General features: G+C 39.2%; 2 protein-coding genes across 2 annotated transcripts; both read right to left on the reverse strand.

Annotated features, from left to right (window-relative positions):
• Positions 1-222: 222 nt before the first annotated feature.
• manbal (mannosidase beta like) lies at positions 223-3311 on the reverse strand. Its single transcript, XM_034083532.2, has 3 exons — positions 3163-3311; positions 2085-2283; positions 223-667 (listed from the first exon to the last, which is right to left on the reverse strand). The coding sequence occupies exons 2-3, from the start codon at positions 2232-2234 to the stop codon at positions 557-559; spliced, it is 261 nt and encodes an 86-aa protein (XP_033939423.1). The 5' UTR covers positions 2235-2283; positions 3163-3311; the 3' UTR covers positions 223-556.
• A 548-nt stretch (positions 3312-3859) lies between these two features.
• LOC117447397 (nuclear factor of activated T-cells, cytoplasmic 2-like) lies at positions 3860-14910 on the reverse strand. The gene is made up of 10 exons (XM_034084105.2): positions 14563-14910; positions 12754-13738; positions 12168-12339; positions 11107-11309; positions 10070-10242; positions 9637-9777; positions 7834-7889; positions 7403-7535; positions 6422-7027; positions 3860-4210 (listed from the first exon to the last, which is right to left on the reverse strand). Exons 1-10 carry the CDS (start codon positions 14687-14689, stop codon positions 4164-4166), a joined length of 2643 nt encoding a protein of 880 aa, XP_033939996.1. The 5' UTR covers positions 14690-14910; the 3' UTR covers positions 3860-4163.
• Between the last annotated feature and the right edge of the window lie 517 nt (positions 14911-15427).

Consider the following 15427-nt stretch of genomic DNA (forward strand, 5'->3'; position numbering starts at 1 on the left):
CCTTTATAAGGTCGATGAATATCAAGTAAACCGTTAAAAGAGAAAAATAACTTAAATATACCTTACCTGTAGTTGAACAGGCTATGGTGGGGCCAAGTCTGTAGCTTTAACAGGAAGTCATGAAGCATTCTGTCATACGCAGTGAGTTAATATAAAAACAATGATCTAATTCTGACTCATTTGACCAAATGGAAATGTTGCAATTAATATAAACAGCGGAAGTGAATGACTACAGAGTGGATTTATTTTTCTGTTGAAATCCAAATACAATTCAATCAATGATATTTATTATAAAATACAATTGCAAAACAAATATGCAATGAAATATGAAGCTGCATAAACACGCCATGACTATTGCTCTTTTTAATACAGTTGTCAATATAAAGGTCAAGGTGTCTCAAATTAAATGTAGACATGTTTAATGTTGTAATATAACATTAGTGTTTCATATTCCTGTAGTGATAATTGTAACCGTTTAATGTTGATTGACGGAAGTCGACAAACACACGCATTCACACAAACCTTAACACATGCACAGTCACACACGCAGCACTATCTATCGCTTCTTCTTGCTCTCTTTCTTTGGTTTCTGCCGAAGCTGCGGGGTCAGTCCTTTAGGTTTCTTCTGCTGTTCGGTGGCCTTGCCATCAGTGAACTCAGTCTCTTCCTGTTGAGCAAACACAACACGCATTAACCACCCTGTTATTTAAAAAATAAATCCTCTGAGTCAGCTTAAATATGGTCTTGGACCACATGATTGATCACGCTCATCATCATCATCATCATCAATCATGTGATCACGCTTGATCACATGATTAGATAACTGTGTTTTTGTTTTGAAGATGTATTTGGATGGTGTGTTTGTTAGCTGACACTCTCACATAGGGAATTTTCCAAAACACTATTTTCAAGTACATTTTGTACTTTTTGAGTCTGTGCTTCATACAACAAAGTTTAGATGGGGGCTGAGTCTTATACATTCAAGTATTCCAGTTCTTCATCACTCCAGATACCTCAGACTATGTGTTAACAAGTGAATGGAATTGTTATAGGCAGTTTCCTGAAATTATGGAGCAATAATAATAATTAAATGAATAATAATAATAAACTGAGTATAGCTTCCTTCATAAAGTGCTTTACAATATGAAAACAGACACAGAATGTACATAAAAACAATGGGAGGATGCCAAATAATTGAAACAAATATAAGATAATATTAGTAGAATTAGATTGAGAAAAAAGATTACATAGAATGCACATCATTAAAATTGAAATAAATAAAATATAGTTTTAAAAAATCTATATTAGCAAGATGCACATGTACATGAATAACAACTGCATCAAAAGGCCTTCTTCAGCTCTCGTCCACTTTGTTGTTATCTCTTCTTTTCTTTTCTACATTGGTGGTGGAGAATTGTATGGATACAACTCAGAAACACACACAAGCCAAACAAATCCAGATGCGTTTCCCCCTGTCAGCACTGCTTCTGTCTTTGTATGGCAAGGCAGACTGACAGCAGGCTGCTGTAAAGGTTGAAATGGCGACATACTGTGGAGAGTAATGAGAGCATCTGAAAATAGAATTATGAGACCGTGGATTTAATTGCTCTTGTCTATAAATAATCTCTCCTGACAGTTAAAAGTATGGAGATCGTGGCAGAAGCCCTTAGTGGCCCTGTCTTCATGGACATTTCAAAATAAGATGTTCTGCACTACTCTTTAGAACTGATCTCTGTTTTTTCTGAGGACTGAATAATAACAATCTGCAAGATTTCTTACACCAAATGGTGTAATTGCAGAGCTTTCAGATCTGTCAAGCAAGATAGGAGAAAAAGTTGTTCATTTAAAAAAATAAAATAATCAAAAATCCTGGCTGTTCTATCTGCAGCTGCTCCATGCTGCAAATGTTTCTGATTGTGTTCTTTTTTACATCAGATTTAGAATCATATCCCTATTCAACAGACCATTTGAATAGGTTAAATTGAAAGAAATCAGTAGAATGTAGATGTGACATTTTGGTATCAACTGCAACATTTGTTTCATGTGAATCCCCTATTCCTCCCTATTTCTTGGTGTCTACTCACATATTCGTGTCCCTTGGATGTGGGGAAGATGACGGCGAGGATGCAGATGAGCTGGAAGATGGCGCCCAGAAACAGCCCATAGCGCAGGAGGCTCTCTAGAAAGGTGGGTTCAGGGACCTCTGGAGGGGACAGGTCCACTTCTGCAGACATGATGCTGCTGATGGTCTGTTTGGTTATTTTCCCGTGCACCAACCTATCTCTGCAAACAACAGGAACACGGTTAGCAACAAGATCTATTCTTCAATTATTAGTAAGTACATGACAAGGCAAATTAACATGTCTTATTCACTAAAGACTTTCTGACACAGGGTGAGCAAGATCAATACTAATTACAACATTTCATTTAAAAAAACAGCGCTCTTCAAATTAACGTAAACATATTTAGTAGTTCAAATCAAAGTAAGTACTTTCTTCAGTGACTTCATTATGAGATTTAACTCATTCTTCCAGTAGTTCAAATATAGTTTTAGTCTCAACTATATAAATGTATACTTCCCCCAGTAACAGCACAATATTAATAACAAACCCTCCTTGTATTCAATGGAATCCTATGTAGGCATTTTATATACATATGCTTATTGATTTTACCAAATGTTACTAAATGTTCTATTATTTGTGCGTACTATATAGAAACCCTGCACTGATTCACAATGTAAAAACACATTTCAATGTGTGTTATTCAATATTTCTAATAACTCTGTTCTGTTGGTACTGTCATAAACATGGATTTGATGTAAAGCTGCCACAGGACGAGAGAGACCCTCGCAGGCAGATTAACAACATGTCAGTAATTCCTAAACAATGAGGGTGTCATGGCTCCCAGACAAGATTAAGAGGTGCTCGCCTATCTCGTATTGTATCCGCAACCAGAATATAAACACTGAATTGTAACAAAAGCGTGGAAATGTGAATCAAACGATGTTCTGTGGTCTCATTGCATCACGCTGATAAAACAAAACGTTACTGTACATTGGAGGCTAATGTAAATAGACTCTGCAACGAATGATTTACAACGTAGTACAGCAGTGTGGTTACATTATTAAAACCATGAAGACAGTGTGTGGAAGAAGAAGCTCACCAGTAACAAGAACACTTCACTCTCCTTCAGCCGTTACAGGGATGTTAACTTCAATATCAGAGCACAAATGTTAGTAAAGCTGTAAAGAAAAAGATGCACACAAAAGAGAGGAAAAGGAATTCACCAAGCGGTAGTGACGTAACAAGATTGTGAGCCACTTCCGAACCGGGGAATGATTGTTTTGAAAATGTCGCCCTCTAGCGTTTTTATAAAAACAAATATCTCTCACTAAGATAACATTTTCAAAACATAAAGACAGGCTTCGTAAAAAAGGTTTTATGGTATTTATATCTTAGAGCTGTAGCTACTAGCCATCGTCACCAGGGGTGGGATGCAACTAAACATTTACTCAAGTTCTAGGTACTTTTTCCGTTTTGTAAGAACCCACTACATCTGAGTGGTAAACATTGTCAGATTACAATTTTTATAATGTCTGTCTAGTAAAAACCATGTATCTCCACATTTGAATTGAATGACTAATCCCAACCTAACCCTTACATTTTGGTGTTAAGCCAAATAATCATACTTAAAAAATGTTTACACTTGATACATCTTATATTAACTTTATAATGGTGTCTGATGTATGACTTCCACACAAGAAAAGCTATTTCAAAGACAAAGAAATGTGTTATCAGGGGAAAAAACAAAAATGGTGTTAGTTTAGAATATTTTATTTATTATTCTGTTTATTCCAGATCTTACTTCATTGAATTCACACTGATTCATATAAACAGATTTCATTTTATATAAAATATTTTATACATGTTTAAAAAGAGCAATTGTACAATTATATGAATAAAGACAAGTCAAACAACATAAAAGAAAGACACAATAGATAAACAGTATGGGGCTAAAAAGTCTAAAGTCATTGTAATAGTTTAGATTGTTTGCCTTAAATGTCAACCACCAATCAAGATTTGTATTTGATAACTGATATGCTTTCCTCACACTCATTTTATGCTTGATCTGAAGAACATCATGGCGGCTGCAGGCCTCCAGGTTCACTCTCCATTGTGTCCTTTCATGTCTCTGCGTATGATGTCATTCACTGTAAAACATTACAGACAGGGGTGAGCGACTTTCTTATTTACAACCATGTTGACATGAATTAAGACAAGATGCTTATTTTATGTTATAGCGTAGCTTGTACATTAATCACTATTTTTGACTCTTGACATTTGCACTGCGTTGTTTGGTATGCACCAAATGACCAAAAAAACATTATTTTATGGGCAATCCTTCGAAATAAAACTGTTTCTAATTTCAATAATCATTTGTTTTATGGTTAAAGCCCCTGTTGGCGGATATTCAAATTATGATTGTTTGTGAAACTTAAGAGACTATTCCAGTCAAAATTGGTGTCACCTAATTCATCCTCAAGTCACTTGTTCTACTTAGTGGAAGCTCTTGGGATAAAGTGATCTACATCAATTTATTTTTAATAGTACCAGCAGTGGTCGCCAAAGTCAAATATATCAAAGAGTATAGATAGTGATGAGTAAAGGAAAGGAAACGAGGGAGAGAGGGCGACAAACATTCCCCCTTTGAACTTGCATGTGATGTGTGGTTAAGGCCACCAGAAATGTTCTAAATTAATGTATTCATCAGTCCAATGATGACTTGCAGTCCCTGAAGTAATGAAGTATTTCCCACTAGATCAGTGATCTTGTTTTTTATCAAGTACTGTTGAAAGAATAACATTTTATCAATAGGATCTCATAATAAATACAAAATACTATAAATAATAACATATCCATTTGCTGCTGACGTGTGGTAAAACAGATTAGTGTAGCTGCTAAAACTTTCATGTTTACCACAGTCGGTATCAGGCAACAGAACAAAGGACATGGCTGGTTCTTTTTTTCCGTTTCACCACAGGTGTGTGCATGTATTTGCCTTTTCAGTAAACTTCCTGTTTCTGCCTTCCATCACAGAGGTGTAAACAGAGACTTTGCTCTACAGCAAATAAGGCCAGGGTACATAACTTCATGGTGGTGTTGTTTCTTCCCCCTTTTCATCCTCAAATACATCAAAATTCATAACCAAGTTTGATTTATTTCAACATGAGCATGAAGATTCTACAAGTGCAGTGAGTGTTATTCGGTTGTGTGAGTGATTCGGAAAGAGATATTGGATAGAAAAGCCCAACACAAACCACAATGCAGGATTTGAAAGCGTACAGCTGCAATGTGCTTGTATGCGTTTGCAGTCCGGACCACAATTACTCATCTACTTTGTTTTTTAGTATATTCTGCCATTTAGTATTTTGTTGACGCAATTGTTGCAGTACTGTATCTTCAAAAACTCAGCTAAATATTTTTCAAGGAAACAATAAAAGCTGAAGCGGAGATAGAAACAGATCCTTCTGCATTCAAATAGACTGCACTCAGAATGAATCAGAGTTGCTGACTGATTGAGAGATGATGTAACTGTGGTGCTCAAGTTTGACTTGTTTTAGCAGGAACAGCACATGTGTGACTGCTAACTCTCTGATCTATAGTGTTTAGGTGCCTGTGACAGTACACCAGCATGCACGATAACCATTCATGTAATTAAAGTATCCAAATTGAATTCAGCCATTATTCATTTAACTACTTAAAGATATGCTTTACTATTGGAATGAGTCAAAAGCTCTTCCTTGGAAAGGGCCTATTATTCTCAATACTGTTGGATACACAAACTAAAAGGCCTGTGATTTGGATCTGGTAAAAAATGTAATGTGTTCTTCCTTTGCCCATGCTTCATAATCAAGTTTGATGGATATCAGGCTAGTAGTTATTCTGTATTTCTTAACACTAAAAGCACTAGTACATACAGTACATAAAGGCTCACTAATTAAGGTTGAGGTATTTTTGAAACGAACCAGTTCATATAACCTGTTGTTTAAACATTTTAGCTTTTCAGAACAATCAAAAGTGTGTCGATTAACCTGGCCCCTATGGATAGGGACAAGATAAAAAAAATGTAAGATTCAAAGGTTTATTATCATAACATATACACAACTACGGTGTAATTATGTAATGTACTATGAAACATTTTGATCACATGTTCCTCAACAGTGCAATTTACAAGACATAACAAAATAAATATTAAAAAAAACCTATAAAAATAGCGCAAGCTCAGGTGTTAAATAGTCTTATGGCCTGTGGGATGAAAGCACCTCAAAGGTATTCGTCGTGTTGCACTCATTTGTACACACAAAACGTGAGGATGAAACGTAATTTGGTAAAGAACGACATTATGCAATAAGAACACTCACCATCCTCCAGGTAAGCATAGCGGAGGTTCTCCTGTTTGACGGTGACCCTCTCTGGGGCTCCTTCCTCATGGGTCCTCATGGTCAGAGACTCCACTCGGCCTCCAGCCTTCCCTTGGACAGGACCTTGGATGTATCTTGATGGTGGAGACTTCCCCAGTGGTAGCGCCGTCTGCACAAAACTCTGATGTCTTGTCACAAAACAGGCCTCGTATGAATCACCAACTTGAGGACCTTCATCCAGTTTGCTCACAGCGGTTCTGGCACCCACACAGGGGCTGGGAGTGGAGGCAGCGTGGGACGCTACCGGGGAACTGCCAAGAAGGATGGGACCACTCCCACTGTAACGTTGGTTTGCAGAGTGGTACAGCCCGGGGTTGTTGACCAAAGAACCGTAATAGAGTGGCTGTTCGTCCAGGGGATCTGGGACTACAACATGGGCTCTCGGGTCTGCAGTTGTTAGATGGTACATTGTTGGAGAAACATTCAAGGCTTGAAGGCTGCGCTCCTGATGGTAGAGGGACTTCATTGACAGGGCAGTGAGGGGCTGATTGTCTGAGTAACCATACGTATTCAGCTGGTAGTCATCCAGCGGTTCTGCTTTAATGGCTAGAACAAAAGAAATGTACTGTATGTAGGTGGTGCATTGTTAGCAAAAACAGTAGTTGAGAGACTTTCCTCTTTAGAGCAAGTGAGAGTCATGCCCCTACGCAAAAACCTGAGCTGTGGCTGCAGTTTAATGACTGACTCTTGTGTGTTCTGATTTCTTGTAAAATTGTAAAACATCAGTGTAAAATGGGGATCATACCAAGAAGCAAGTAGCTGATTTTGACTGACTTTAATAATATAGCAGTTTAAGCTGTTTAAAGGTGAGCTATTTCCTGGACACTGTTGACAATTTAGTCCCCATCCCATTTCTCCAACATTCAAGGTACCCCTCTTTTTCCAGGATAGACAGATCTGAGACGGTTGGCAGATATTTACCTATCCCCGGAGTGTAGATTAAGTGCTGAGGCTGACTGCGTTTCTTCTTCCCGTTGATCACGTAGAAGTTGACTTTTGCTGGGTGGGAAATGGTCCGATTTCGGAACGGAGGGACCTCAACAAATAGCATGTTCTAGATGAGGATTCAGCACAGAAAAGATGATCACGCGTCAGATAAACTGTCATGTTGAAACAGAGAGGCGGCTGATGCCCCAATTCTCTTGCTTTTGTGTTTAGGATCAAGATCAGTATCAGAAATGAAAAACTCTTTCAAAAATGTAAAAAGTAGCACATTGTGTGTGGTGACATGTTTTGCTTTCTGTTTATGTGAATTTGTAAGAGATGCCGTTGGTTTGATGATTAAATATATACACATTCACATTATTGGACATGTAAAATGATGCGTATTCCTTATAGCATGTGTGACTCACAGCTTGTGTTTTGTCTCTGTCCACATTGGCCTCCATCTCCCAGATTTGCTGCCCATCTGAAAGCAGAGGGCAGATGGAGTTTAAAACGATAGTTTGATATTTTTACGAGAATAAGATAAGATGGTGAGAAATATAAGAAATATGTAGCTACAGACAGCAGAATGTTGATTAGCATAACAACTGGAAACAGGGAGAAACAGCTATCCTAGCTCTCACGCAAATAAAACAAATACTTATTCAACCAGACACTTGATTAATTAAGGCACAATACATATTATTTAAAATGCAATATTCCGAAAATACCTGGATGTCCTGCAAATCGTGGTTTAATAGGGTTTCTGGGATTTAAAGGTCCATGGTAGGCTAATTTTGTTACTTTTGGTAAGTGTTTCCCCTGTTTCCTTTCCAGCCTCTGTGATAAGCTAAGCTAATACCTGCTGGCTGTAGCCTTATTTTTGCATGTTCTTATCCCTGAATGAAAGCAAAAGGGCACATTTTCCACAATATCTGACTATTAATATTGCTACTATACTGTATATAAAAATAAGAATTTGCAGGAATTACAATAACGCCAGTCCTTTTTAAAATTTGATTATGTGAGCACATTTTCACGCAGACAGCAGAAAGCGGAAATCAGGTTTCTCTTTTCGGTCTGGCTTAGTGTTTCATTCACATCTCAGTTTCTACCTTTTGTTTCTGTTTTCTACCCACGCTCTGAACTAAACACACACAAAGCCTCTGCTCTGGTTCTGAATCTTTATCAGTCTCTCTAACCACATCCTGTTGCATGAAACCCCGCGCAACAGGGAGGCTTTACATGTAGTCAACTGTACCCATCCTGCTTTTAAACCATGTAACCCAATGTGAAAATGTTGTGTGGGCAGGAGCAGCGGTGACAAGGTGAGACATTTCCATTTAGAAATAAATACAAAGTTGTCCCTTGCCAGTAAAACAATAAAAGTTTTAAAAAGTGGGTGGCTCATTTTGTGGGGGCTGAAGGAAGATGTGCGTCACTTGAATTTAATGTTGCCCAGGCGATATGCAAATACTCTGAAAATACAAATATGACATGCTGGATATGCTCGAGCAGGACATTTGGAGTGTTGTTGCACAAAATAATCAAAGACTAATCATAGTAGCCTTTCTCCGTCTATAAACACAAAAGAAGAACTGTAGGTCAACATATACATCAAGAGTTTTTATAATAACTTTTATGTAACAATTAAACATTTTTGGAACTTATTTGCTATCTTGCTTCAAATTAAATGTGAAGATTGGGGGCTAACATGGCTCAGTCACAAAAAACAATTGAGATGAATGAACGAGTCATTTCTGCTTTTTATAGTGATACACATACAATATTGTATGTGTTTATTAACAATTATACTTAGGTGTGATATTTGTCAGATTTCTAGCCATTTTCTTTGTTCATCATAAAAAACGGCAGGTAAAACTTGAGGTGGGCATGAAGCACTAAACCAAACATAAAAGAGAAACCGCCCTTGCATGATCTGTGTGTAAATATGTTGTAATGTAGGCCTAATTACATTTAAAATGAATAAACATCGCCTTATTTCTAAAATGTTTTTACTTTTTTATATAGAGTAGCATCAGAAAGGATTAGATGCAAATGTTGCTGTAGCTTAACATTTGTACAGCCATGAGAGTGTTATCAATCTTCTCATCCAACTATTGGCAAGAAAGTGAATTCTAACTATTCTCTCGGGTGAAATATTATCTTTTTTTTTTATCTTTGATACCTAGTAAAGCCTTTTAGAAGCAGTACGGAGGTTAAAACTTCACCTTGTGTTTTCTCAGAGAAGATCACTCTGGAGTCGGATGTGAAATTCTGTCCAGTAAGGACCATTTGTTGCCCTCCGTGTACCGAGCATCGGTCCAGGTCCTGCCTCTCCACTGCAGGGAGCTCCTGAGCAGAGCGCTGGGCTGAGGAAACAGGAAGACACAGCGTAATCAGAAACCACAGGGAGATCAGAAAACATCTAGAGGAAACATCTTTAGGGCAGGTGGCCACTAAAATATATTATAATTAAATTCCAGAATTGCAATATTGACTACTGGTAAGCATTCTCGTAAAAGACAATAGAAGGTATGTTTGAGGTTGTTTAATAAGGCATTAGTATAGTAGTGCAAATGAATATTGCAATATTAGATGTCATACTCATTACCAAGTGATAGAAAGCAAAATGAATCTTATGAGGAATGAAACCCTCCTTACAGCATTCAATAGGTTGAGAGGCAGCTTGAAGAGACACGAGCTGGCCTCCAGGTTGAGGAATGTGGACACGGAACACCAAACGCACGCGTGTGTTTTTTCGTCCAATGTCCGTCTCACCGTTCCTTAGTTCAATGTCGGCGTTTCTCAACTTAAGGATTCCTACACAGTCAATCCTGTAAAATATAAGAAAAGACTGATAAAACACAAGTTAATCAAAGCAGGGCTGTGAACACCCAGTGTCTTTCTTGGAAAAACACTCTCTGGCACACAGGAAGTGATGCACTTGAATTTTCAGTCAGTGGCACCTGCAATTTCTTTGGAGCAGAAACAAATGCGTAGCTAGCATGAACAGCAATTTCCCCCATGAGTGAGAATAGTAAGAGAAGAACCATTAGCACAAATACTTTTTTTTAGCAGTACATCTAAAGAAAACAGATGACATAGTCACGTCAACTCAGTCTTATGTATCTCCGCATCTGTATCTATGGGAGAGCAAATGCAAAAACACCACAGATGTGACTGCAGATTACTTAAAGGAGCACTTCACAGCAGAATAAATATTGAGTATTTTTCGTCTTACTTGTTTTTAACGTGAGATAAAGACATTGATCATAGAGATTTCTGCTTTCTCTAGATTATAATGGAACTAAATGTGGTGTTTGCAAACAACTTTTGAAAAACTCAAAAAGAGTAGATGTATGCTTCCTTCTGTGCGGTGATACGGTTGACAAGTATAGTATGGTAATCAACACAACTCACAACTGTGGATTAGCTTGGATTTCTCTGAACGAAGACAATGCTATTGTTTTTAAAATGTATTTTTTTGCCCTTGAGCACCAAAAGCAGAGTGCCCTCTACTTCCATTATATTCGAGAGTAGGCAGACATCTCTAAGGATGATACCACCAACACTCTGCAACTCCCACCAACAGCATCTGTTCCATAAATACATCTTACGGTAAGAGTAAAAACTGCTATGTTAAATTGTGGGGTGAACCCTTTTTAAAAAGTATTCCAGAGTGTCTTCGTGATACTCACACTACACCCATGTGGTTCTTTGGCTCCAGAGGAATCTCCAACACTTTGGTCCCATTCATCATCCTCTCCATGCTGGGTGTGGTGACGGTCTTCCCGGTGATACGGTGCACCTGATAGAAGGCGTGAGGTTTGAGGATCCTCTCGTCTGCTGTTCCTATGAAGACCTGCAGGCCCAGTGGAGCTGTGCCTTCGTACCCACAGAGCTAGTAAGGGCAACAAAGGCGATTAAATGCTTGCTTCACACTGAATTCAATTAACTACAATATAATTAACCTCCATGGTTTCTGTAAACAAATTCAGACGGCACAATACATCTTGTTCAACCCTAACCCTGTGAGGAGGATTTCACTGGTCACTGTCTAACTGGCATGTCAAGAACACTGATTTGCATAGGGCGTTTTAGCAACCGTACCTAATCATTTTTCCTTGTGGGAGTAGTAATGTGAGGCTCTTTCATTCATTTGCATGGCTGTTTGCTTTCATAAACACAACATTATCCGGGAAATACCGTCGTCAATTAAATCTCTCCTGCTGCACTACAAGTCCTGCATTCAAAACTTTTCAAAAAGCATGTTATCAGCAATATGTACTCATATGTAACAATATGTAAGTAGAAGCCCTCATTCTGTAGGAAAATTGTATCTATCAATGTTTTACTAATGATGTTGTTAATATTAGTGCTGCATTAATGTTTACCTGTAGATGTTAAATGTTTTAAACATTTTCTACATCTTTTTGTTCTGTTGGTTTAACCTACGGCAAAGTAGGTTTAAAAAAAAGGTTAACTTTTCATGAGCTCAGAAACACAGCCCTGTTTCAGCTGTGTGACAACGTCCCGCTGATCCAAGAGAGTTTAAAAAAAAAAAGGTATTAGGGTAAATATTTTTGTACTCATAAAAAGGAACCATTCACCCTCAGTTAATAAGAAGAAACACCTTTTTTCACTTCTCACCAGTAGGCCTACATTAAAAAGTTTAGAGTCGCATAAAATGAAAATACTATAGTTCTTGAGTTAAACATTTTTGTTACATTCCACCAAAGCCCACACCCAGGGGGAGCACCTGAACTTCCGGATGACCTCCGTTAGGCGTCTTCAGAGCTCCACGGCTCCCCTCAGTCTCATAGTGAGCCCTGTGGTGAGATCTGGGTTCTTGCTGGATAAGAAGCTTGTATTGACCCGACTGGCTGGGCAACGGCCACTCCAAAGACGGGAGTGGAGCCACTGAGAGACCACTGGGGAAAAGATAGACAGAAAAAAGCAATAAGAGGGGAAACTGAAAAGAAAAAATAATAACGATATTTCAAAATGTTACCTTAAACCACAAAATATACTATCATGTATGATGTATACTGTAATCTGCAAGATAAGATAAACCAAATAAGTTCAGAGACATAACTTCTCTGTAAGTGATAGGAAAGGACAGATAACATAACAAAGCATTGCTAACAAAGCACTTATATACTAATAAAGGGCTGGCTTACCTAAAGCCAGTTGAGTAGCACTTGAAATATTTTGCTCTATGAAACCTGATGTACTTATATGATTCTGTTTTCTTCTAGTTTGTATCTTCTTGGTCGAATGCACTTATTGTAAGTCACTTTGGATAAAAGCGTCAGCTAAATGCAATGTAATGTAATGTACCACACCCAAAGGCTCCTTGGTGAACTGGATGAGGAGCCCAAACAGCTGGCAGCATATAGAACGTTTCAGACTTGACTTCAGCTCCTGCCCTGCTTATCCTCTCCTGCTCAATGGCCCAGTCATACCTCTCTCCATACACACAGTCCTGTCTATGGGCCTGCCCATGTACATCTCGCACCGCTGAGAAGGGCATGGCTCTGGGTGGACAGGAGCTGAAGCTGTTCAGCATCTCCTCCAATCCTGAGGAGGAGGTCTGAGCCTGGGGCTGGAGCTCCGCTTGGGCCTGGTATTGCTGGAGGTAGGACGCCTGCTGCTCATGGGGAGAAGGGATGGGACTGGGACTCCTCGAGCGCTGCTTAACAGGAGTGCCTCCCCGACAGGAATGAGCCTGGTCATAGGATCTCTTTCCATGTGGCGAAACAGAGCGGGAACGCTGGTGGGGGAGTGATGAGGCGGTGCGGTGCTGCTGAGGTTGGAGAAAGGTCTCGTCTGTGATGCTGTTGCAAGGCGAGGCTCCAGGAGAGGAGTGGGCAGAAGAATTGTGGATGCCCTGGATAACCGTACAGAGCTCCAAGCTGGACAAACCTATTCCACAGCCTACCCCATTGGAAGGGGAGATGCAGGGTGATGCCGAAGGAGAGTATGCCTCTGCAGGCCAGCCAGAGGAGGAGTTGCTGCTGGCAGGGCTCACACACTCCCTGTAGGCCCCAAGAGCTTTGGTGCCAAGGCTGGGCTCCAGGGTCTGAGAGCTGAAAGAGTCGCCTGACGGAGTGATCTCAATCCTAGGACTCGGAGCAGGGATGTTTGCCAGTCTTGATGCCAGCCCCAGGGAGTCAATCACGGCCTCAGACAGGTCTTCTGTTGTGGGGCTGTGGGAGGAGAGGTCTGGACAAGGGTCTTGCTGGCTGGAGCTGGAGATGTAGGCAGTGTGAGGGTCGACCACCAGCAGAGGAGGCTGGTTGTTGTTTTGAAGGAGAGCCCTTGAGTCATCTGTCAAAAATGAGGTAAGGAATTACTTTCTAAAAGACTAGGCTACTAGTTTCCTGATATTAGGTAAGTAATGGAGAAATTGTTCAAACATTTAGCCTGACTCCAACGTTTGTTTTTATTACGACTACTGACGAACCTAAATACTTACCGTCTAATCCTATATAAAAAATAACGATATCCATCTTCAATATTGATTTATCAATAACAGTAGTTTATAGTGTTCGGCTATAACATTTGTAACAGACTTTGGGAATGGATGAATTACTAATTTTGTGTGAGTTAATCTGAAAGGGCTGTTGGGTTAACTCAAACCAAAACGTTTGGGAACCACTGTTTTGAGATATTATTCTACATGCCATAATATTGTGCATCTGTTAAATGACCTTATTACATATGATTATAAATAATGACAGAAACGCCCATGCATCATGCTGTACAGTGAAGCTCAAGCATCCAAGTAAAGTAACAACAATGAAGACTGAATTTAGAAGGAATTGTGTTTGCTCCATTAAACTGTGATATTGACAATACAATGCAATGCAACTTTTCTGTATTTTCTCAAATAGAGAGAAGGGTTTTAATGATGTATCCGAGTTAAAAATGACCGTGAATGAGGAAGATTAGAGGAGTACAATAACATCAGTAGCCTACCTGACAGCTAAGTACCCACTGATGGATATCCGAAATCTTTACTTGACTCCAACCTCAACATAAAATGTATCTTTCTTTACACGTTCACAATATAAAAAAAACAATAATTGGAAAGTATATTCTACGGAAAGTCACGTTAAAGCATACTGCATAGGCTAGTAAGGATTACACACCTTTATCACTGACAGGAAAGTCTTCCCCAGGTGGATTATAGAGAAATAGGTCGGAGAAGTCCAGCTCCTCCTGGCTGATGTCTTGTTCCAGGCCATCGGTGAAGCCCAATCCCCCTGAAGTCATCATGTAAATCTTATCCACGTTTACTTTTGTAATAACTTTCAGACTCGCCAAATAAGCTAAACTAGCCCGTACGCATGAGCAAACATTAAAAAAAACACTATAACAGTTGTTTTCGTTGTTCTAAGATATACGTTTAAAACATTACGCAGCTGCTTAAATAAAACCTTCGACACCGCGACAAGAACAAAGACGCTTCCTGTCACTGCTGATGGTGACAAGCTGACAGAAGGTGCAGACTTGTGTGCGTGTGTGTGTGTGTGTGTGTGTGTGTGTGTGTGTGTGTGTGTGTGTGTGTGTGCGTGTGTGTGTGTGTGTGTGTGTGTGTGTGTGTGTGTGTGTGCGTGCGTGCGTGCGTGCTCCACATTTCCTCCCGTGAGAGTCAAGTAGAGTCACAGGAGTTGTAAAAGAGGGTAAACACAACTAGTATGACATTAGACAGTAACACATGATTAGATGTATATATATTTGGTTATCATTCGCAATAAGTACATACACAAACTGTTAAAATAAATTAATGGTTTTAAATTAAATCAAAACGCAGTGAAGGGACCTTTTGTCCACTAGGTGGTGGTATTGAAGCGAATTGATCAGCTCTGGCACTGCACTCAGTGGCAACATCTGGCAAATTCAGTCTGCATACAGCTAGCAAGCCGGCATTGCTAACGCTAAAGTTTGTTAAATAAACGTTAACTTATGCTATTAATCATGTCTGCACTTTGACTCACAGTCATCAATAAATAA

This window comes from Pseudochaenichthys georgianus, chromosome 5, assembly GCF_902827115.2.
Source record: "Pseudochaenichthys georgianus chromosome 5, fPseGeo1.2, whole genome shotgun sequence".
In the NCBI taxonomy this organism is placed as follows: Eukaryota; Metazoa; Chordata; class Actinopteri; order Perciformes; family Channichthyidae; genus Pseudochaenichthys; species Pseudochaenichthys georgianus.

Bases quoted from the DNA above. Each gene is read 5' to 3' on its own strand.
- manbal (XM_034083532.2), bottom strand. From the start codon at position 2,234: ATGTCTGCAGAAGTGGACCTGTCCCCTCCAGAGGTCCCTGAACCCACC. The intron at 668-2,084 runs GTGAGTAGACAC...TTTGCTCAACAG, and splicing joins CATCCAAGGGACACGAATAT to GAAGAGACTGAGTTCACTGA.
- LOC117447397 (XM_034084105.2), bottom strand. From the start codon at position 14,689: ATGATGACTTCAGGGGGATTGGGCTTCACCGATGGCCTGGAACAAGAC. The intron at 13,739-14,562 runs GTGTGTAATCCT...CATTTTTGACAG, and splicing joins CTTTCCTGTCAGTGATAAAG to ATGACTCAAGGGCTCTCCTT. The intron at 7,890-9,636 runs GTGAAGTTTTAA...CTCTGCTTTCAG, and splicing joins CTTCTCTGAGAAAACACAAG to ATGGGCAGCAAATCTGGGAG.